Genomic DNA, 24652 nt, shown 5'->3' on the forward strand with positions numbered 1-24652 from the left:
CCTGGAGCAACTCCTGCTCGCAATGAACTGCGTGGTGTTAGGACTGGATTAGACCTGAACCATGGAGCAGTTACAGATGAAGAACACGTCCCCAAAGCAAAAGGCAGAACGAGGGTGCTGGTACCAGAGGAGCAGGTAAGTTAGCTAGAGGCTGGTCCTTCACAGACTAGAACCTTCTGTGGGCCATCTACCACCCCTTCCCTTTCCTCTCCAAATATTCCTCAAGGTACACCTCTAGGCACAGGAAACAGTGACAAACTGAACTTCAGCTCAGGCGCCAACATGCTCAATGACCTTCCTAAGTGAAGGCCAGGGATGAGAAGCAGCCATCTTGTCTACTGTCTTCTTCAATGTGTCTAATTCTTCCATCAGCAAACAATATGCTCACACCAACCGAAGCAAAGCATGCCCACTTCCTCCACATACTGGACAACTAAGACCCTGGTCAATCTTCCTAACAGATTAAAAATGGGAATCTAGTTCCACTTTATTGCTTTAATTACTTGCAGGCTGAATAGCTGTTTGTATTCATTGTTCTGATGCATTTATCTAATTAATCTTTACCAATAAAAAATTGGGAACCAGCTATCAGGATAACAACATGAAAGAGCAGGAAGCAGGGAGCAGCCACCAGTGACTCCTCGTCCTTCGTTCCTCTCTCAGCCCCGCCTTACTATTTCCTGTCTCCTGTCAGTCTACAGTCCTCCGACATCTATGGTTAATTTTGATCAGCTAGTGGCTAGCTCCGCCCTCTGACTCCAAGCCAGCTTTATTTTCAGAATGAAATCAAAATATCACATAGCATTGTTCTTTCTAGTGGATTATCTATTTATTACCTTAGCTTATTTTTTAAATTTTTTATTTATGTGCGGGAGTGAATTAAGCACGTATGTGTAGGGGGTTCCCAGGGAGACCAGAAGAGAACACTGGATCCCCTGGAGCTGGAGTTACAGGTGGCTGTGAACCACCCAGTGTGGGTGGTGGGAACTGAACTCAGGTCCTCGACAGGAGTGCTAAGGGCTCTTAACCACTATGCTATCTCTCTATCCCCTACCTTGTCCTTTGCAAGTCCTTTATTTTCTGACTACTTACAAAATACTTAGAATGTAAGGGTATATTAAACTATTATTCTGGCTATTAATATTCCCCCCATCTGTCCTCGGGTTTTTGACTAATTTTAACTTATATTTACAAGTTTAAAAGCTTTATACTAGGCAAGAAAAAATATAAACAAGTCATATCCACCTTCTGAAGGTAGAGAAAGAGGAACTGATTGCCGTGGTCCAAATGTGTTGAGGTCTAACTCCCAGGGCAACACAGCACTGAGAGAGGAGGTCTTCTGGAGGTGACCGGGCCTGGACAGGATAACACCCCTAAAACAAGCCCAGAGGCACTTATCTACCTCTTCAATGATGCAGGCACACTCCTGTCCCTCACCAAACACTGAGCCTGTCTGTGTCTTGCTCTTGTGCTTCTCTGTCTCTGGAACTGTGAGAAACACATGTTATTGTTCCTAAGCCACCTCACTGGGGTTCTGTGTGTGTTTCGATTTCTGAAGGATATCAACAATGCTGAGAATGGGGGGCAAGGATCTTATTTAGTCACACTCCAAAGTCACTGTGTAATTTCTAACTCTGAGGATGAAGCAAGGTCACACTGGCAAACTGAAATCATTCATGATCATAGAGCTGAGAACATTGTTATGAATCTCACTTGAAGTGACAATGGATGGATGTACAGCTCAACTGCCAAAGAGGAGGAGGAGGAGGAGGAGGAGGAGGAGGAGGAGGAAGAGAAGGAGGAGGAAGATGAGGAGGAGGAGGAGGAAGAAGATGAGGAGGAGGAGGATTATTCATTTCCATCCCATCAGTTTGGTTCCCTTGTACTTACAGCCAGAGCTGGTATCAGAGGTCATGAAAAGCAAGATGAAAACCCACAGAAAAGATTCTTTTTTTTTTTTTTTTTTTTTTTAGGGATGGAAAACATACATACAAGTAAATGTCTCAATGGCAGACAGTTACTAAAGGATGTCTTGATCTCATTTCCCATTGCTGTGATTAGAATCCCCTGACAAAAGCAGCTTAGGGGGTGCAAGGGTTAATTTTAGCTCACAGGGGGACCCAGTCCCATCAGGATGGGGGAGGTAATGAGGGACCCAGTCCATCAGGATGGGGGAGGTGACAGGGGGACCCAGTCCCATCAGGATGGGGGAGGTGACGGGGACACAATGGGGGAGGCTGGCCCATTGCACTGTGTCAACAACTAGAAACACAGAGGAATACACAGATGTACACATGCCCCTGCTCAGCTCCCTGTCTTCACTCAGGTTCCACTGGCTGCAGCCACCAGGGAGGGTGGGTCTTTCCACCTCAATCAACATAACCAAGGCAATCCCCCACAGACATGCTCACAGGAAACCTGAGCTAGACAGTGCGCCACTGGGACTCTTTCCCCAGGGGACAATAGGTTGTGTCAAGTTGATAAAACATCACACATGAATAATACGAAACACTGAAGTCAGGAATGAAAAGGCAAATTTTTCCACAAAACCTACTAATACTGAAAAGATGGCAACAAGATCTTATTAGTAACTTGATGCGAATAAATTCGACAAATGGAATGAAATGGACAAATTTCTTGAAAAACCCAATTTATCAAAACTCAAGATCCATTAAAAAAAATAAAAACTATGTAGTCCGCTATTTTCAAAACTCACCCACAAAGCAACTCCAACACAATGCTTCGCTGATGAATTCCAACAGACGCTGGAAAGAGAAGTGTCAGTCGTCATCATTTCAGGAAGGAGAAGGGACATTTCGATCTTCTTCCTGAGGCTACCTAAGCCCTGACAGAACAGTCAGACAAGAGGCTGGATGGCCCAGTGGGTGGGGCACTTGCCACCAGGTCTGAAGACCATCTCCAGGACCCACGCAATAGATGAGAACTGACTTCCACAGGTGTTCTCTAACCCCCCCACATGAGCACTGTGTCAGCTGCACACCCACAAAAATAAAGGGCATTTAAAAGTTCAAGTCGGAAGTGTTAAAGAAAATGATAAATCAACAGCTTAAACATAAAATCTTTAGCAAATGTTAATCAGCGCAAAGGATCTATTATCATGTGAAAACAATATAACAGGACTAAGACATATTTTTGTAATTCAAAGTTCAACATTTAAAATAAAGTGCATTAGTGTAACTCACTATAGTAAAAACACAAAGAAAATGTATACAAAGATGAAAAATGACAAAATTTAACATCTATTCATGACTTTTTAATTAAAAAATATTTTATGTGCACAGGTGTTTTGCCTGCATGAATGTCTATCCACCATGTTTGTGCAGGAGGTACCCCAGAGGCCGGAAGCAGCTCCCAAGGCCTGGAGTTACAGACCACTGTGAGCGGCCACATGGGTGCCGGGAATCAAATTCAGGTCCCCTGGAAGAGCCCGTAATTGCTGAGCTACCTCTCCAGCCCCTCAGGATTTTTTTAAAAGTTCTTAGCAAACTGGGGATAGAAAAAGAATCTTCCTCGATTCGAAAGGCATCTATGAAAACCCACAGCGCATCACTTACTAACTAAAGACTGAGTACTTTTCCTCTAAGAACAAGAGAAAGATAAACGTGTCTTCTCTAGTGACTTCTAATTTGGCTTTGTACTAGAAGTCTAAGCCAGTGCTGCAAGACGAGAAAAGAAAGAATAAAGGCCCCAGACTGGGGAAGAGTCGATCCTCCTTCTAAATGACATTTCACTTCTCCCCAAACCAGCCCACAGATTTAGTGAAATCTAAATCCCAGTCTCAACAGGAGTGTGTGTGTGTGTGTGTGTGTGTGTGTGTGTTCATATGTGTGATATGTATGTAGATACATGTGTGCTGGAAAGCTCTGCTGCTTACGTTTGCAGTCTACCATGTCCAGACAGCTCTCCTCTGAGCAAAGGGGAAGACTCCTTACCCCAGCAGGGCCTTCCTGCTCTCTGCCTGACTTTACTTAGAAGCTGTCCCTAGGCCTGGATGCCTGACTTACCTTAAGTGTGACCTCTGACACAGTTCCCTGCAAATGCTCTCCCCTGCCATCAACATGATAATTAGGTGTTTTTCTCTGGCAGTATGAAAGGACTGTGCTGCAAAATGCAAATTAGGTGATGCCTGTCTGCTGTCCCGGTCCACGTACTCCCCTCACTCTGGAATAAAGCCCAGCCGCCTCACTGAAGCTGACTCCCAGAAGGCTATTCCATTGTCCTCACAGGCTGCTCAAAGCCCTGCATGCTGCCCTCCGCTCCCTTGGTCATCGTAGACTGGTGGCCAACACCACGAGGAAAAGGGAGACCCCAAACACATGCACATGTGTACAAGTATGTGGAGGCCAAAGGTCAACATAGGACATTTTCCTCAATGACTCTCCACAGGTCTCTCCCTGACATGCAGCTCACTCACTGGCTAGGCTGACTGACCAGCAAGTCCCCAGTTCCTCCTGTCTCTACACCTGGGATCACAGGCGTGCACCGCCATTCCCAGTTTTTCATGTGGATGCCAAGGATCCAAACCCTGTCCTCACTCTGGCACAGCAATCACCTTACCAGCATCTGCTAAGACCCTTCAACAGAATATTTTAGTGGAAACCAGCAAGCATACTATAGAAGTCATAAGAAGGCGCACGCCTTTAATCCCAGCACTCGGGAGGCAGAGCCAGGCGGATCTCTGTGAGTTCGAGGCCAGCCTGGACTACCAAGTGAGTTCCAGGAAAGGCGCAAAGCTACACAGAGAAACCCTGTCTTGAAAAACCAAAAAAAAAAAAAAAAAGAAAACACAAAACCTCTAGAATAGCCAAGTAAGTTGGAAAAATATGTCCGACTCTAAGACATAACAATAAGCTTTAAGAAAAGGTGGTAAGAACATGAGAAAACAGACAGGGAAAGAGAACACAATAGTTTAACCTTTATTTGTTCTGTCAAGTCATTGTTCACAAACACGTCGAAGAAGCTCAACAGAGAGAAGAGAATCTGTCCAACATAGGACACTAGACAATTGATTTATGGGTAAAAAAAAAAAAAGGTCAATCTCTGTACTGAGCAGCCCCCAAGATCATGTCCAGATATCCGTGTGCTCACACAGCTCTGTCCACAGTGAACAGGGCGAACCTGGGTAACCAAAGCCATTGCAGAAATGATGGAGAATGACTTCTGAGGTTACACCATGAAGACACTGCGATTTCTTCCCTGTTTCTGCTTCCCTTCCTCCCTTCCTTCTCCTCCTCCTCCTCCTCCTCCTCCTCCTCCTCCTCCTCCTCCTCCTCCTCCTCCTCCTTCTCTTTCTCTCTCTCTCTCTCTCTCTCTCTCTCTCTCTCTCTCTCTCTCTCTCTCTCTCTCTCTCTCTCTCTCCCTCCCTCCCACCCTCCTTTTCTTTCCTTCCCTCTTTCTCCCCCTGTTGTGGGAATCTAACAGTCACTGTATCCAGGGTAAACATCAGAATGAATGGTTGTTTTCTAGAAGTACTTAGACCTGGAAGAAATCATTGTGGAAAACAGTGATTGTTTTGTTATCTGCAGAGTTATTTTTCTGAAGGAGCTTTACAGCCTTTGTGTGACTTTGGTCACAAGACTATCCTGGCACACCTGGATATCTTAGATTGTTGGGTACCGCAAACAGTACACACTAAGGGCTAAAGTGGCAGCAGGGGTGTGAGGCTTTCCTACAGAAAACATATAGATTAGATCAGGGCTTTGGGATGAGGACCTTGTTTTACCCAAAAAAACAACTTTTGTGCAACAATAAATGAATATGCCTCTGCACTGCTGTTCAGGGTTCAGTTCATAGAAACTGCTCGTTCTTGCTCTCAGAGAGCCTGAAACTCATCTTGGAGTGAGCCTCTTTCTTTGACCAACCCTCCCAACATAGAACAGCCGAATCCCTCTCTCTCCTTCCCTCTACTCATACCCACAGAGCCAGTTGCCAATAATAAGGAAATGTCCATGAGCCAGGAGCTAAAGTATCTTGTTCAACAATCAGCTCAGCTTACCAAGCTGGATAAGTAACCTGGAATATATCCCACATCCCACCTAAGCCTCCAGATGACTGTGTCACAGGTGATGTTTAACTGTAATTGGTGAGACCTTGAGGCAGAGCCAACAGACTCTTAGTCTACTGAAATCATGTGAAATATTAAATGCTTATTGATGTAAAGATCCACTAATTTGGAGTGAGGTAATTTGTTACAATAGGTAAGTCACATAAGGACTGTATTATGTTGTCCTGGCTAATTTTATGTTAACTTGACACAAGCTAGAGTCATCTGAAAGGAGGGAGCCTCAACTGAGAAAATGTGTCCAGAAGATGCCGCCATAGGCAAGCCTTAGTGATTGATGGGGGAAGGCCCAGCCCATTGTGGGTGGTGCCATCCCTGGGCTGGTGGTCCTGGGTTCTATCAGAAAGCAAGCTGAGCAAGCCATGGGGAGCAAGCCAGTAAGCAGCACTCCTCCATGGCCTCCGCATCAGCTGCTGCCTCCAGGTTCCTGTCCTGCTTGAGTTCCTGTCCTGACTTCCCTTGTTGATGAACAGTGAAGTGGAAGTGGAAGCTGAATAAACCCTTTCCTCCCCAAGCGACTTTAGTCACAGTGTTTCATCACAGTAATAGTAAACCTAACTAGGACATATGTCATATATAAATGAATCTAATATAAAATAGACTATAACATAAAAGCTAAACTATGAATCCTTTCAGTGAGACAAACCAAAATATCATCATGACCTGGGAACTGGCAAAGACTGTATATGAAAAGCAATAAGCACACACAAAAACTGAGGAAGAGTCAGAAAAGACGGCCCCTGTTTATAATCTCAGCCCTGGGGAGACTGCAGCAGGAGGATCGTGATCTTGATACTCTCCTACACTATATAACAGTCCGTGTCTCACAGCGGGGGGGGGGGTGGAGAGGGGGAGAGGAGAGAGAGGGAGAGAGGAGAGAGAAGGAAGTAGTTAAGTTAAACTTCATTGAAATGAAAAAGCACTAGACTGGAAAGCTGGCCCAGAGGGTCAGATCCCCAGCCCCGAGAGAAAGCCCCACACAGGAACAGATCTATAACCCCAGAACTGGGGTAGTGCACAGACGGGCAGCCTGGAAGAGGGACCCTTGCTGGCCAGCCAGTCCAGCAACATGGAAAACTGCAGGTTCAATGAAAGACACTTAGTGTCAACCTCTGGCCTCCACACTCCTCCACATGGACACACACATACACACACACACACACACACACACACACACACACACACACACACACACACCCCTAAAATGTCTGTTCATCAAATGATCATTTAAAGTGACCTATTAGATATTCTAAAAAAGAAGTTACATAAAACATATATGACAACGGATTTGATTGTAGAATACATAAAGAATGCCTACAAGTCGGTAATGTAAAAGCAGCCTAATTCTATATAAGTGGGCAAAAGAAATAACAGCTCCTTCATAAAGGAAGAGCAATAAGCAATGAGAATATGCCCAACAGCACCAGTCATTAAGGAACTAAGAGTATGGACACCACAAATGCTGGCCAGGACACAAACAATCTACATTCATTGCTGCCGGAAGTGGACACAGGTACAACTACTTCACCAAACCTGGGAATTCTCCAGGGTGCTAGGACATGTGACTAGTGATAGCATTCACATGTATTTACCCACAGAGAAATGAAAATTATGCACACAAATACACATTTTTTAGTGTGTTCACAAATGGATTACTCATACTCCAAATAAACAGGAAAAACTGATATGCAAACTGTGAACACAGGCAATGATAAAAGGTGTAAACTCGCCGGGCGATGGTGGCGCACGCCTTTAATCCCAGCACTCGGGAGGCAGAGCCAGGCGGATCTCTGTGAGTTCGAGGCCAGCCTGGTCTCCAAAGCGAGTTCCAGGAAAGGCGCAAAGCTACACAGAGAAACCCTGTCTCGAAAAACCAAAAAAAAAAAAAAAAAAAAAAAAAAAAAAAAAAAAAAAAAAAAAAGGTGTAAACTCCTGATGTAACGAAAGTATGGATAAACTGCAAAGACATGATGACGAACAAAATGCACTGGACCTAACAGAATGTGCAGCACTATCCCATTACAGAAACTGTTCTGTTCATTCCAAGCAAGGTCTTACTATGCTATCCAGGCTGGCCTAGAACTTGAAATTCTCTTGATTCTGTCTTAGTGCTGGGATTACAGGCATGATATTACATGACAGATTCTACTATGTCCAACTGCCCATTATGTTAAATTTTTAAACAAGCATATATAATCTAACATACAAAAAAACATAGAATAGTAGGAATTGCAAAATTGCTGAGTGGCTGAGAGTCCTTGACGCGCTTCCAGAAGAGCCAAACTCAGTTCCCAGCACCCATATCAGGCAGCTCAGAACTCCAGCTCCGGGTGGTCTGATGCCCTCCTCAGGGATCCACAGGCACCTACATCCATGTGGCATACACACACAGAAATACATATACATACACATAAATAAAAATTAAAAGGAAACTTCCTTTTAATAAAAGCATTTAAAAGCAGAACATTAATTGCCAGAGATGGAGTGGACAGTTGACTGGGTAAAGACACAGTGTGGTCTGAATGAGAATGCCCCCGTTTTTGAATACTGGGTCCCTAGCTGGTGGAACTCTGGGGAGAGAATTAGAAAGTGTGGCCATGACGATCTTGGAGGAGGTGTGTCACTGGGTGTATGCTTTTGTTCAAAAATCCACGTCATCCCCAGTGTCTCTCTCTCTCTTTCTTCTTTCTTCTTTCTTCTCTCTCTCTCTCTCTCTCTCTCTCTCTCTCTCTCTCTCTCTCTCTCTCTCTCTCTCTCTCTCTCTGTCTCATGGTTGTTTCTCAAGATTTGAGCTCTCAGCTACTGCTCCAGCACCATGCCCGCCACCTGCTACAATGCTCGCCGCCATGATGGCCGCGAGCTCTAACCCTCTGTAAGCCCAAAATAAACACTTTCTTCTCCAGGCTGCCTTTGTCGTGGTGTCTTACCCCAGCAACAGAAAAGTAACTAGACACACAGAGAACTTTTTCAAGCAGCAGAAATGTTTCATTCATAATAGGGCTACAGAATACACACGTGCATAGCTTTGCTCAAATTCCGTAAGTTTAGATTTGTGAATTTCAGTTTATGCAACTTTGCCTCAGGATACAAAACTTTAGGAACAGTAAGCAGTGGACTTAGTAACTGCTAAGTAAGTATTTAAGTAATGAAGACTGACAGTGGCCACTCTCCCCGAAGGAGCCTGTACCCACACTTGGTACATGTTACCTCCCACATCTCTTCTTTGCGAACCCCACACCTAGGCTTTCAGCGAGTCTTATTTTCTTCTAAGTGCCTCTTTCTTAACCCTCACATGTAAGCCTCCAACTCCACTTCATAAAAAAAAAAAAAAAAAAAATGACAGAACCTTAGTTATCTTGGCTGAAAGAGGCACTCTGTGGAAGTGATCTGAAAAGTTCTACCCATTTAACCTCCATATGGGACATCTCAGTCTGGTCATAAAGCTCCCTACCCAGCAGAAGGTTCCAGACCACATCTGCTGTGGTACCGTCCTAAACTCACTTTGCCTCACTCTCCTCTTCCCCAAATCAACAACAGCACAGTGACGGTAACGGTGGACCACGCTGACCTCTCATCGACACTAAATACGCTGAGACCTCAGAACAGGCAGCACAGACCCATGCGGTAAACGTTAGCCGTGATTCTCATGAGTACAGCCAGCTTTGCGATTTTTCATCCAGACCACTTGCTCGGTTGGAAATTAATTTTATGTCTTATCTGAGCGGTGCTCTTTCATCCCTGAGCAGGTGACTCAAAACCAATCTTTCTGCTTTCACCCAAGAATAAATAAGGAAATAAACAAAGATCTCCTTAACCGATATGGACCAAGCTTCAGAGAGTCAACACAGCCTGCCACACCTACCTGCCACGGGTAGGGTTAGTCCTACAGCGAAAATTACTGTCACGATTTGTCCCCAGGGGCAGCTAGCCAATCATAGCTGAGTCCATCATCTCATCCTTCATCCCAATGCCTGTACCGTTTGGAGGTGGCTTTCTGGGCAGGTTCTCCAGCCTGCCATCCTGTTCCTGCTTTTTCGGAGCTGGAGAGTTGGGTCCCCCATTGAGTCTGTGCAATGGCTCCTAGCATCCATCTGATGCACCTACGTGTCATCTGCCAAACCCTCAGAACTAGCAGCCACTGACTACGTGGTGCTCGCAAGGTATGTATATATCTGTGCTGCATAAAGGATTTGATGGGAAAAGATGGGGGCGAAATAAGTAGAGAAACAGAGAAACATAGAGTGAACACTGGGAACCCCAGCTGGTGTGAGTTTACTGGATAAGTAAGGCACAAAAATGTACACAACTGAATCTCACATATGTGTTTGCTGATTGCCAAGCTGGGATTAAATTATGGGCAGGGTGTACCCTCCTCAGCATTGCTGCCACTCAAGGGTTCTGGAGAAGAAATTCTGCTTTAGAAGGAACACAACATCTGAGCCAGGCCCCCAGAATGCTCGGCTTATCAGTGTGCTAAATCCTATGGGCCAACTTACTTATGTTTCTTTTTTCTTTTTTCTTTTTTTTTTTTTTTTGAAAAATTCTTTTCAAGATTTGTTTATTATGTATACAGTATTCTGTCTGCATGTATGACTGCAGGCCAGAAGAGGGCACCAGATCTCATTACAGGTGGTTGTGAGCCACCATGTGGTTGCTGGGAATTGAACTCAGGACCTCTGAAGGAGCAGCCAGTGCCATCTCTGAGCCCTCTCTCCAGCCCCTTACTTATGTGTCTTACTGGGGACCTTCACCAGCTCATTTTACAGAAAGAAAATTTTGTTTCAATGTCAAAATGATATTTCTATGTGACTCTCTGAAGAAAAGTGAAGATACTTGCAAATATTATTCCATCACCTGGTCCTGATACAGTCAAAAGGACTTGTTTTCCAAGTTAATTTAGAACCAGTAATTGTACACACACGAAACAAGATAGACACTCCTAGGACTGTGAGAAACTGGGAAGGTGAATACTTTCTTGTTCTCTCTCTCTCTCTCTCTCTCTCTCTCTCTCTCTCTCTCTCTCTCTCTCTCTCTCTCTCTCTCTCTCAGACTAGCCACGCTTCACTGACTATACCTTATGAGACACTCATAAGGTTGTGACCAGGAAGGAATTAACTTAAACACCGACCCTAATATCATGATGAAGTCCAGATTCGGGTAAGCCACATTGTAGTAGCTGTTTTCCAACCACAGAAATGAGAAAATACGAAACTCTATTAGTACCATCACTCTACAAGCCGGAGAGCTGGTAACCTAACTGTCCACGGCACAGAACCCCAAGTCTCAGCAAAAACAGCGCATGTGAATAACACCAACCACAGTGACAATATACCATGGGATGCAAAATACAAGTTACCTAGGCAAAAGTAACTATAAGAAGTGGACTCAAGAACGTTAACAGAGTCTGAGAAAGCGGAAAAGAATCCAGTAACTCATTCAGAAGTTGTGCGCCCGCCGTTCCTGGGTGTCACAAGCACCTGTCTGCATGAACATCTTCCAGCCAAGCCTCCTCACCGGGACAGACATGCAAACCCACTAGTGTCTGGCTGCAGGGCCCTTGCAGGCGAGCTCCCTCCGAGGCCGTTTTCCACGGTGCTGCTGCGCGGCTGGGGGTGGGGGGAATGCGGGGTGCTGCCTCTGCCCTTCGACCCCACAGCGTCCCCCCTCCACCCCGCAGCGCTGTCCGTCCCGCCCCGTCCGTCCTTCCCGCCGCAGCAGATGATACTCACCGCTCTGGTCTCGTAGAGCACCAGCTTCTGGACCGAGCTGATGATGGGGGCAGCGGCCGTGGGCATGGCTCCAGCCAATGGCGGCCCCACTACGGGGCACCAGGCCGCGGCCCAGGTCGTGACAGCTGCCGGACCGGTCCGTCCCTGGAGGCCGAGGGAGGAGACTCTGCAGGCCCAGCTCACCGGACCCGGCGCAGAAAACCCAACCTCAGAGCGCTAAGCCTGCAGCAGCCGGGGGCCGCAAGGTGCTTCCGTATTCCCCAAGCCACGCCTCCCACCAAGCCCCGCCCAGACGCTAGGGGGCGGGGTTACAGGAGTACGGCGTTGTTGAGGGCGGACGCTTAGGGCGCCATCTTTGTTAAGGTCAGGCTCCAAAGCCTCTGCTTTATCTTGATCCTTAAGGAAAGGAGGTCAGGTGACTGGAGTCTCCTTTCCAATGGGCTTCTCCATGTTTCAATTGGTCTGTTTCTTCGTGTCTACTCTTTTATTTTCCTGAAACCTGTCTCACAGTGGTCCTTTCTGAGTGCCTGTGATTTCCCCCTCTTTCGTCGCCTATTTTATTCCCGTGTTGAGAGTCAATAAAGTTCATGTTGTGGCTGTGTGGCCCACGAATCTTTCCTGATGACTTCAATGTGGCGCCTTTGGTATTTGCACATTTTATGGGTGAGGCTAGCCGTCCGTGCATTCTTAAAGAGACGGTGCCGCGTAGGGGAGAGCCGCGCAGGGGAGCGCGCTGGTGCTGGGGGCCGTTCTGGTTAATACAAGGTTTTTCCGATTGCTCTCGGGACGTAAGTGGACATTAAGTAGACAATATATGCACTGACTCCGCTCATCACCTCCGCGTTTGAGTGGAAGGGTGTTTTATAATTATGAACACAAAAGCAAGCATTTAAGAATTCGCTCGAATTACAGCGCCTCCTCCAGAGGCCCCGCCCTCCGAGGGGCCCTGCAAGCCGCCCAAGGTTTCCAGGGCAACCGCCCAACAGATACCTGGAGCCTCTGGAAGTAGCTGCTGTTGGTCCCCCGTCCACAAGGGCCAGGTAAGCAGCCCTTCTTCCAGAGGTGTGAGGACCGTTGTCCACCGTCTGGATGCATTTTGTTACCGGTGGCAGGGAAGTCCACTTCTTGAGGGGACCCCAGACCAGCTGTTTTTTCTGGCAAAACTAAACCACGATCTGTTCATAAATGAACTTTTCAAACCCGGTTCTCCTTTCAGCGACTAAGGTGTTTACCTCACAGATGCAGGCCGAACAGAGTGTAAGATAGTGGTGGCTAAACTAGCCGAGGCAGGAAATGCTAGGTTTCCCGGGGACCCCTCTGTACCCCAGAACTCACTGCTGAAAGGATAACAGCACTTTAAAAGTGCAAACACATAGCTAAATGTGATATTAAGGTTTGCTGTGGATTCAAAGTTGGGACATTACGAGATTTCTAAAATATTTGGGTATTTATTATTAGTTTTGTTTTCATATTTTTATGCATCTCCTTTTTAATTGAGAAACTAGAAAGATGGAGGGAGTGTCAATTCTGGCATTTTACACTGGTGTGTGTGTGTATGTGTGTGTGTGTGAGAGAGAGAGAGAGAGAGAGAGAGAGAGAGAGAGAGAGAGAGAGAGAGAGACAGAGAGACAGAGAGACAGACAGAGAAAGAAGCCAGGGGTCAACCTGGATGCTGTTCTTCAGCCAATAAGCCCCAGGGATTCACTTATCTCCATCTTGAACTTTGTAACTTTTCCATTTCATAATGAAAATCAACTCTTCTTAATGTAAGCTAAACTTTTGCAGAATGTTTTGGTTTAGGAAAGTCACTTTTTAAAAATGTACAATTCTGATTTTCAAATATTGTTTTCAATATAAAATAATAATTTTATACTACAATTAAACACTTCCCTTTGAGGACTTTCTTCATTTGTATCACCTAGAAGCAGAAAAAAAGAGACAATTTAAAAAGTACCAAGTTGTTTATATAAGGAGTAATCCCAGGAAACAGCGTCAAGGAAGGGAAGGAACTGGAAAGCGGGGTATTGACAAGCAAACTTGGTGATTAGTTAAATTCAGTAGTAATAAGGAGTACATGTCTTGGAACTATTTCTGGGGGCAAAGGAGCATCGAGTTTACTCACCAGCTCCCATCGACTACTGGCTGAAGCCTGCTATGGCGGAGCACTGATACCTTGGAACTTCCACTTTGTCTATGCTCAAAAAGAGAGCATATGGAAGCTGGAGGAACTCATAGACAGAATTCCACATGCTGGTCCTCAAAAGTTGAGCAGTTGCCTAGAAAGGTGTGTGTGTCGCATGCGTGGAGAGCCATTGTAGCATCTTCTGCCTTCTGCCTTTGAACTACCACTCATGTCCAGGCTCCCCACCTCGTGGTCACACCACGTGAGCCATTCACACCCATGCTCCCCCACATCAGTGGTCACACCACGTGAGCCACTCACACCCATACTCCCCCACATCGTGGTCACACCATCTGAGTAATTCACACCCATGCTCCCCACATCAGTGGTCACACCACATGAGCCACTCATACCCATACTCCCCCACATCGTGGTCACACCATCTGAGCCATTCACACCCATGCTCCCCACATCACTGGTCACACCACGTGAGCCATTCACACCCATGCTCCCCACATCAGTGGTCACACCACATGAGCCATTCACACCCATGCTCCCCACATCAGTGGTCACACCACGTGAGCCATTCACACCCATGCTCCCCACATCAGTGGTCACACCATGTGAGCCATTCACACCCATGCTCCCCACATCGTGGTCACACCATGTGAGCCATTCACACCTATGCTCCCCACATCGTGGTCACACCATCTGAGCCATTCACACCCATGCTCCCCACATCAGTTGTCACACCACGTGAGCCATTCACACCCATGCTCCCCACATCAGTGGTCACACCATGTGAGCCATTCACACCCATGCTCCCCACATCGTGGTCACACCATGTGAGCCATTCACACCTATGCTCCCCACATCGTGGTCACACCATCTGAGCCATTCACACCCATGCTCCCCACATCAGTTGTCACACCATGTGAGCCATTCACACCCATGCTCCTCACATCGTAATCACATGTGAGCCATTCACACCCATGCTCCCCCACCTCGTGGTCTCACCACGTGAGCCATTCATACCCATGCTCCCCCACCTCGTGGTCACACCACGTGAGCCATTCACACCCATGCTCCCCCACCTCGTGGTCACACCACGTGAGCCATTCACACCCATGTTCCCCACATCGTGGTCACACCATGTGAGCCATTCACACCCATGCTCCTCGGTCCGCAGTCACACCATCCCATCACCGATCCTTGAAGGAGGTGACTCGTTCCCAATGTCTAAGAGGAAAGGACGTGCAGAAAGGAAATGAATGGAGTCAGCCACAGCGTTCCCTGCTGCAGGTGACCCTGGGTCTGTAACTGATCACTCCTCGTCGCCCTCTTTACCATTCATTCTAGGTTTTCCTTTCTCTTGGCCAGGACTCAGGCGGGTCTGGGTTGTTTGTCCTGCAGGTAACCAGCTTTCCTTCCTGCGTCTTAGCATGAAGACGTGTCTCAGAGACTCCCCGGAGTTCAAGATTACCTTCCCAACCCCAACTATACAATCCAAGCCTACCTCCATCTGCCAGTAGGGACTCCTCAAAGGTTTGAGGAGCCAAAAATGACCAGGTGGTGGGAGCAGTCTCCGTTTTGTGAAACCTTGACGAGGATCTCTGCTACAACCATCATCTCTCCTGTCCATCAAACCCAGTCCACCATCACCACCAGAGTCTTGAATTGTGAGGGATTGCCCAACGCAGTCACAGAGTGACGGGGATAAGGACCACATCTCCTTCTGTTACTTGACTCAGAGCATCGTCCTCATCTTGAAGTATGCTGACTTTCTCTGTTCCACACAATAGTAAACAGCGCCATACCTGGGCCTTTGAGATGCCTGTCTAAAACACCAGCAACTTCAAGGAGAGCTGGAATGTGGTAGAGACAGTAGATCCCACACTTACACACCTCTTACAATATTTACTATATTGAGAAGAGGATCCTTTGATCCGAAACAACGTTCTATGAGATTCATGGTGATGAATGAGACAAACTCAACCCTTTGTTAGGTGTGCTGGTCAACAGACTTCGGATGGGGAAGGCAAACTCACCTTCCTCTCCTCTGTCACTGGTCCCTCACAGTGGGAAGAGATCCTGTGTAACCAGCCTGCCTGTGATGGAAGTTCTGGCCCCCCAAGAGATCATATCACATTGGTCTTACCTCATCGCAGCTGTAGAGATGGAGAGCATCTATTGTAGGGAATATGGGAGGGAGCCTTATTAAGTCATGGCATAGTCTCTGTCACTCCATCCTGCCACCAAAGTGTTCCCATTTAGGAACCTGTGGTACTTAGAGGACCAAGGGCAGACTGACTGGCATCCCCTGGATAATCACTCTGCTCTCCTGTTTGTTCAGGACCGCTTCACCAATGGATGGTTGGTGAATGGAGGGATCTACACATTTCATCCTTGCTGAGACTAGATTTCCATCCTGTATAAAAATTGCCACAAATTTAACATCTCAAAACATTTATTAGCTCATAGTTTCCCTGGCCAGTGATCCTGGCAAAGATCAGCTGGGCACTCTGCAGTCGGGTGTTGACTGAAATGTGCTCTCAACTGGATACATGACTAGGGAAGAATCCAGTTGGTTATTGGGAAAATTCATCTCTGGTGACGGGACTGAGGTTCCTGTCCTCTTGAGCTGTTGGCTATGTGCTGCTCTCCAGTCCTGGAGACCAGACCCCATTCCTTGCCACATGGTCCTCTCACAACATAGCAGTTTACTTCTGAGCCAAGAGGAAGTCTCTCTCCAACTGCTAAGATGAAGTCCAATATAATATAGGAGAACCATGAAAAGCAAGTCACACGTCCCACTTGCATTCAAGGGAAGGAGATCATACAAGAACGTGGATGGGAAGAGCTCACTTTAAATGTATCTGCCAAACTGTGTATAAGTCCAACCACAAGCTTCCTCGGTGTTCCCTTTCTCATCTGGCTTTACGCCCTTTGATAAAGCCATTCAGAATCACCCACCAGCTTGAGGAATTATAAGCTCCACTTAAGGCTCTGCCTACAGGAAGGTGTCCCTCAATCGCTATTTTTCAGAGCTACCTGCAAATGGAACTATAATCTAGAAGTGTTCCAATGCAGTGTGCACCAATACATTGTGATTCTCCTGGGATGGTTTTCTCCGTCTGTCAACTGTTCCCAGGGAAGTCCACCTGAGAGTTGACCTAAAAGAGAAACATAAGAAACAGATAACAGGGCCCGGAGCAGGGAGCCTGGACTGCATATTTATGAGCCTTACTTTTGCCATTCCAGACCGCTTCAATTCTATCACAGTTCTCCATTTTATCACTCAATGGGCTGCTGCCGCATTTGCTCAACTTTGGGGCTCTCCACCCAGCAGTCCTTAGAGAAAGAAAGGCGTGTGTCAGTTCCCACGTTTCTCCTGTTGATGGTTACAAGCTTCCGTTAGAGAAGGACTGTGGCATCGCCAGCGAAAATACTTATGGAGTGTTGCTCGGTCTGTCGAGGGCCGCTAGCCTCCGCTTCAGGAAGTCGGCTCCCGGGCTGGAAGCAGGACTCACTGCGCCCCTGAGACTGCTGATATATCAACGTGTGGTTCAGTTGTTCCTTATGTTTTAGGTGTGTGTCAGCCGACACTTCCTCTGCCTGCTCCTCCCAGGTCTCAGCTTTAGGACACCACCACGTTTCTAACATCGCTGCTGATCACTGTGAGTCTTGCTCTCCTGAGACTCCTTCCCAGTTTGAATTTTTGTTTATAAATGGCCTCTGCTCTTCCAAAGCTGGTCATCCCCAGGGACATATGGGAGGGAACCCAGGAGCAGAACAGCCTCACCTACCCTCAGCCCCGGGCTGCAAAGGACAGCCACTATCATGGAACTCGTTACTGTGCCTCCGAATGTGTTCAGTTTCTTATGGCCTTGGTGAAAGGAATGTCCCTTGGTTGTTCCAGGGAGCACAGCACACTGACGAATGTGCTGGCCTCATAATAACTTTACTCTAACTTACCAGTTCTGGGAACCTTTAATACCTTTCTCTAACGGCTTGCCAAAGACATTTTCTTAACGTTTCACTGCAGTAAAGAAAAATGGTTTATGTTATTTTTATTGTTTACATAACCGATTCATTATATGGGCAAATATTTTATTGACTCAAATATGTAAGCAATTTACAAATGCTTGAAAATAAGATATGGTCTTTGTACAATCCAAAAACTCACTGACCCAATTTATTTCTCATTCATTCCAACAAAAGCAGCATAAATTAAAATCTACTATTGCAGATATAATATTTAAAGTGGTGGGCTGTGCCCAGAACTCTATTTAACAGCTCAAACTAGCAAAAGCTTTCCAAAAATGATTTAGATATCTGCCTTGTAGAAATATAAATATTATAACATGTATGTGTGTCTGTATATATTTTCAATTTGATCTTTTGGTCATGTTGACTTTTCTTTTAAACAGCTTTGGTTAGATGCTGTTTTTCTCTCATCGTTTAATGATATGGAACGGCCCCAGGGCTAAGTAACTTCGTGGAGCTCTTCCCACCTTCCTGCTCCAACAACTGTAAGCTTTGCTTTTTTTATTGTAGTGTGTTCTATTATGGCTTCTGCAGAGAAGACAGACGAATATCCATTTGCAGATATTTTTAATGAAGACGAAACTGAGAGAAGCTTTTTGTTGTCCAAACCTACTTGCTTTATTATATTTGGAAAACCAGTAAGTAATCTCTTCTGACATTTGGTATTTTTTTATTTTAAAATCACAATCTTATATTACCATACAAGATGGAAACTACGTAGTATGTTCATTTTTTTAGTGTCTGATAGATTTTCATAATATCACTTCAACTGTGATAGAATATTGGTTTTGAGTGTATACATGCCTCTCTTCTTATGCTGAGCACTAGAAGAGAAACCTAGGCTACATTGGTGTTGGTTTTAATATTATAAGGATATAACTTATCAAAACTCTGTACCATGGTGATTGTTGCCGCTTTGTGATCTCGGGTTACTTCAGATTTGATTTGAATATAAGATATCCTTAGAAACTTGTCATAAGGCTCTCTGGATATGTGAGATGAACTGAGATGTCTGTTAACACCAGAAGGTGCTGAGGGCAAATGGGCCTGTAGTGTATTAGAGAACCAGCTACTGTCTTCCTGCAAAATGGGGAGAACCCAGAAGGAGCTGTGGTAAAGTTGTTCACTTCCAGGCAGCTGTAGGAAGGACCTCCGTGTAAGTTCAGCCACTGAGCTAATCAATAGTTAGAGGACTGGGCTAGTCAGTTAGAGAAACTTCCAGAACAGCAAAGGCCAAGGGGGATCCCATCTTTGGCTTAATTTTTGATAGGAACCATAGGACAGATAACCAAGAATCATTTCCAACAATTCTCATTATGTTTCTAAGAACCTGGTTCTAAATGTCAACACTGACAACATCTAGGTGCAAATATGACCCATGAGAATGACCTTGTAACTTTGAAATAGGATACTCTCCGAAGATATCAGGAGGTTTACCTGTATGGGTGGAGACTGCTGTCATGACTGTCTAAGAGGCTGAGGCAGGAGGTCCACACCGATGGGGCCTGCTCAGGCTGCAGAGTGAGTCCACAGCCAGCCTGGGCAGCTTAACTGAGGCTCCATCTCAAAACAAGAAATAAATGCAGGGTCAATGGCTTCGTTCAATGGCAAGGTTCTCACCCATGTAGCCACAATATGTTGAACCCCAAAGCTGAAAAAAAGAGAGGAAATAAAATTATTAAGTGGAAGTCACCAAAATTTCCCTTTTCTTTTAGGAAGAAAATAAAATGACAAATCTCAATATATTTTATGATGATTTATAATTAGAATTATAAATTTTTGCAATATCTTGATGGTGTAGCTTCCTGATTTCAAGTATAGCTTCCCAATTTCCTTCAATAATAATGTATTTAAATAGGTTTAGGATATTGGAATATACAAGAATTAGTGGAGAAAAATTAAGTTCTAAATGTATAGGGCCCTCTTCATTTTATAGGGTAAACATTTATGTAATAACCATCAATAGAATTCTTTAAATTGGTGCCTCTGCTTCACCATGAAATGAATGTTTTGTTGGGTTTTAATAACATTTCTCTTTTAAAGGGGTCTGGGAAGACAACATTAGCCCGTAATATAGCACAGGCATGGAAATGCATTCGTGTGGAAGGTAAATTTAATTTTTTCCCAATATTTTAGTATGAATAATTTAAAAGATTCACAACACAGAATTCCATGTGAACACCAATTAAGATTCCATAACTAATGTTTTATCACGTTTCCTTCGTCACACATTTATCCACCTGATGCATATCAACTTTCTAGTAGCATCTATCCAGTCACGTTTATTAAACATCTGTCTTTCCTCTAAGCTTTTATTTCCATCAGAACTGCCTATGTATGTGATGAGCATCATCTTAGAGATGGAAAGAGAAATAACTGAAGCTTTTCTTCAGAGAATTTTCCAGAACTTTATTATCTCCATTGGGAAAAAATATACTTTTTACTTATACATTTCCTTACATTCTTTGAAATATATAAGACAACAGGCTGATGCACACACACACACACACACACACACACACACACACACACACACACACGTCTTTCTAATCAGTAAAGCTATTTACTTCCTAATAGAAAAGTAAGGAAAAGGATGAATAAGAAATCATAAAGAGACGGATTGGGGAGAATGCTCAGTCACTGAAGCATTTGCCCCACAAGCATGGGGACCTGAGTTCGATCCCCGGCACCCAGGTAAACAAAAGCCAGGTGTGGTGGCAAATGTTTGCAGTCTTGTGCTGGCGAGGCAGAGACAGGAGGATCCCTGGAGCTCACTGGCCACCTGGCCTAAATGGCTGCAAGCCCCAGGCCCCAGTGAGACCCTGTCTCAAAACTCAAGGTGGACGGCTCCTGAGGAGTGAGACCTGAGGCTGGCCTCTAGCTTCCACACACATGTGCTCACATGTGTATACACACACATACATACGTACATATGTACACGTGCATACACACAGTACACACACAACACTCAGAAAAGTAGAACTAAATCTAAGAAATACAAGAAAAGTTTAAAATCATATTATTAAAAAATAATTAACACTGATTCATATTTGTCTAACAAGTTGGTGGTGAATCATTAAAATCCCTGAACTAACGGTAACCACTGTTGGCAAGGACGTTATGAAATGGACATTCCAGACACTGTTAGTAGAGCTGAGATGCCACAACTTTTGTGTGTGTGCAGAACAATCAGTAACACAGAGCACATTCACATAGAACTCGGAAGTTTTCCTCTGTTCAAAAAAAGGCTTATTTTTGTTTTCTGTGTATGGCTGTTCTTCATGTATGAATGTGCCCCACTTGTGTTCCTGGTGCCCACGGAGGCCAGAAGAGGCCTTGGATCCTCTGGACTGGAGTTAGAGAAGATACTGAGCTGCCGTGGGGGGCCTCTACAAAAGCGGCGATTATCTTAGCACCGAGCCACCTCTCCAGCCCATTTTCTTAAATAAAAAAGTTCATGTTTAGGAAGTCTGAAGGAAATGTCAAGGCTTCTATACATTCTCAACAGCTGGTGCCCTAACTCAACAAGTCTTCCCCTAGGTCAAGCTCCCGCCATCCTACCAGGACGTCCTCCAGCAGAGACACAGAGTGACTGGAGTTCTCAGGGTTCCTCTTTTGAATCAGTGTTTATCCATTTTCACATTTCCTGATGCATTGTTTTTCTTCTATACTATCGACACGGACAGTTAATGAGACAGGGCATTAAAAGGGTCTAGACTGGCTGGGCGCTGGTGGCGCACGCCTCACCTTTAATCCCAGCACTTGGGGGGCAGAGGCAGGAGGATCTCTGTGAGTTCGAGGCCAGCCTGGGCTACAGAGCAAGTTCCAGGACAGGCTCCAAAACTACACAGAGAAACCCTGTCTCAAAAATACCAAAAAAAAAAAAAAAAAAAAAAAAAGGGTCTAGACTGATAGTACCGCTGTATGCTTCTGCATGATTTGGGACAATTTACACATCAGCGTCACACCACATCATTTCCTCCTCCTCCTGTCACTGCACAGTCACCCAAGGCACAGTGGCCCCGAGGGAGTTACTCCACCAAGATTTTAAGCTGGTGGGGTGGCCAAGAAAAACTCTACGCAGAACAATCCTTTGCCTCTACTTTGGCCAACGCTAAATGATCTAACACGCATAAACATGTCTCAGGTGACTTAGCCACCAGTTCCCAGACATTCACCAAGTGTTTCTTATTTTAGCCATGTGAATCTCAGCTTGCACTCATATGTTGAACTCCTGTTTTAGCCTTGTCCGTTTTAGAAGAAATCACTGCCACTGAGACTGAAATGGGAACCACGGTAAGTGAATCTGTATTTCCAAGTTACTACGCTAACTCAAAAATTGTGAGTCCCAGATAGAGAGTGTGCAGTAACCCCCAGCCTCTATGATTGTTCTAGCTGCAGTCAATGCTGGTGGGCGGTCACAGCATCCCAGACGAGCTCGTCATGAAGTTGATCCTGGAGAAGCTCAAGTCTCCAGAAGTTTCTCACTTTGGTATGTGGTGTGTGCGTGCGTGCGTGCGTGCGTGTGTGTGTGTGTGTGTGTGTGTGTGTGTGTGTGTGCAGGGAAGCACCATTGGTAGTTTCTTGGATTCCTTTCTATGGTTTTTGACTCAGGAATTTCACAGCCCCTATTGAGCTGAGCATCTTGTTGTTTGTTTTTGCTTTTTTTTTTTTTTTTAACACTTTTCTCTTTGGTCTTTTGGGGGACCCGCCACCCAGCTCCCAAATAAATCACACACAGAGGCTTATTTTTACTTATAAATGCTTGGCCTTAGCTTGGTTTGTTGCTAGCTGGCTTTTCTTTAACTTTAAATTATCCCATCTACCTTTTGCCTTTGGGCTTTTTCCTTTTCTTACACTTGTATATCTTACTTTCGCTCTTACTCAGTGGCTGGCTGTGTGGCTGGGTGACTGGGTGGCTGGCCTCTAGTGTCCTCCTCTCCTTGTTATCTTGTTCCTCTATCCTCTCAAATTTCTCCTTCTATATATTCTCTCTTCCTGCCAGCCCCACCTATCCTTTCTCCTGCCTTGCTGTTGGCCGTTCAGCTCTTTATTAGACCAACCAGGTGTTTTAGACAGGCACAGTAACACAGCTTCACAGAGTTAAACAAATACAACATAAAAGAATGCAACACATCTTTGCATCAAACAAATGTTCCAGAGCATAAACAAATGTAACACATCTTAAAGTAATATTCCACAGCATCTCAGATAGATTCAAGTGCTTCTTTGCTTTTAATCCTCTAGTGTCCACATTTGCTTTTAGGGTTTTTTGTTGGCGGTGGTTTTTTTCCGAGACAGGGTTTCTTTATATAACCTTGGCTGTCCTGGAACTCTGCAGACCAGGCTGGCTTCGAACTCCTGCCACTGCCTCCTGAGTGCTGGGATTAAAGGAGTGCGCCACTACCACCTAGCCACATTTGCTTTTTTAAAAGCCCTCAGTGTTGTTTAGCGCTCTGCTATCTGATGGATCAAAGTGTCCAGGAGGTGCCTTGGCCTTCTTGCAGTCTGTGGCTTCTACCATCTGCTCCCTGTTCACCCGGCCACTGCTGCCTTGTCAGTGGTGTGAGAACCGGAACTGCTTCCCCCTGAGCCTTCCTTGCCAGGGCTACTCCTGCTCACCCAGCCTGCCCTCTGGCCACACCCCAAAAATCTCTCCCTGCACAAAAGGATTCTGAGCAAGGGCTTTGCTCTCTCTAGTTTTTCAGACAAGGCCACTGAAGCCAGGGCAACTCAAAAGAAAAGAGGAAAACGCTGAGATATTTGCAAAAGAAGGGAAGAAGCATAAGCATGCCTCAGGAGAAAGATGTCTCCCGAAATAGATTTGTTGGCTGAAAGGAAAATTCCGGAAGAGAGTCAAGAGAGAACTTTGTAACTGTTAGGACTCTTAGAGTTAAGGCTGGAAATGAAGTTGGGTGGTAGAGCACTTGCCTAGCATATTCGAAGCCCTAGGTTCAGTTCTCAGGGCTGAAAATCTAAAAAGCTACATAAAAATATAGGGATTAAAAATAAAATATGGTACAGTAAAAAACTGTATCAAAGCAAATCAGAAATGAAGCCACCAATAACATCATTTGTCCTTTCAATGGCTATCTTACTTTATTTACTTTTCATAAATTTTTTGCTAAGTTCTCAAGGCTGAAACATAGTTTACAATTGTTCCTCAAAGGGGAAAAAATAAAAATAGCAGAAAAATATATTGAAGTCCTTTAATTTCCAGCTGAGGAGTTGAGACTTATTTTACTAATGAGAGAAAAGTTTCTCGGGAAAGCAAGTGACATAATTTAAAAGTATATTGAGGGAATCAATGTGATGGTGGTACCCAAGACACATTTCAAAGAGAAGATTTCAGCTTCTGTGTGGGAATGAAAGCCAATAAATGTTCTAAAGCCCCAATCATACTGTGCTCTGTTCCTTAAGCTGTGCAGCTGCTACATGCTTGTTTCATCACTCTCTATAACTACACAGATATCACATGTATGTGTTCCACTATGTTATTAAGTACCAATTTAAAATGAAAATAATAGGTCATATAAAAGTCATGTGACCCTTTCTAACCTGAGTTAAAGAAGTATTAGCGTGGAGTTTCTTTCCGTAAGTGTCTCATCTAAAACAAACTGACATAGGTTTTTAAAGAATTTAAAACATTTATTTACGTATTCTTATGGTTTA

General features: G+C 45.0%; 2 protein-coding genes across 11 annotated transcripts in view; one reads left to right on the top strand and one right to left on the bottom strand.

Annotated features, from left to right (window-relative positions):
• The window catches only part of Fig4 (FIG4 phosphoinositide 5-phosphatase), a 114884-nt gene extending 102837 nt beyond the window's left edge, over window positions 1-12047 (bottom strand). The window contains exon 1 of the mRNA XM_052751492.1: window positions 11812-12047. Coding sequence (XP_052607452.1) covers window positions 11812-11877 — 66 coding nt within the window. The 5' untranslated portion in view covers window positions 11878-12047. The remainder of the gene's footprint in view (window positions 1-11811) is intronic.
• A 124-nt stretch (window positions 12048-12171) lies between these two features.
• Window positions 12172-24652, top strand: part of Ak9 (adenylate kinase 9) — a 130687-nt gene continuing 118206 nt past the window's right edge. For 9 of the 10 annotated variants that reach the window (XR_008221298.1, XM_052751483.1, XM_052751487.1 and 6 more), the window contains exons 1-5: window positions 12172-12851; window positions 18491-18618; window positions 20024-20087; window positions 22224-22276; window positions 22376-22472. Coding sequence is in view for 9 of the 10 variants with exons in the window: in XM_052751483.1 (XP_052607443.1) it covers window positions 18502-18618; window positions 20024-20087; window positions 22224-22276; window positions 22376-22472 (331 nt within the window). In the remaining variant the exon portion in view is untranslated. Of the gene's footprint in view, window positions 12852-15346; window positions 17611-18490; window positions 18619-20023; window positions 20088-22223; window positions 22277-22375; window positions 22473-24652 lie in introns of all 10 variants that reach the window. The other variant, XM_052751484.1, reaches the window with a different exon arrangement.

This window comes from Peromyscus californicus, unplaced genomic scaffold (genome assembly GCF_007827085.1).
Source record: "Peromyscus californicus insignis strain IS unplaced genomic scaffold, ASM782708v3 Scaffold_22__1_contigs__length_63687245, whole genome shotgun sequence".
NCBI classification, from domain to species: Eukaryota; Metazoa; Chordata; class Mammalia; order Rodentia; family Cricetidae; genus Peromyscus; species Peromyscus californicus.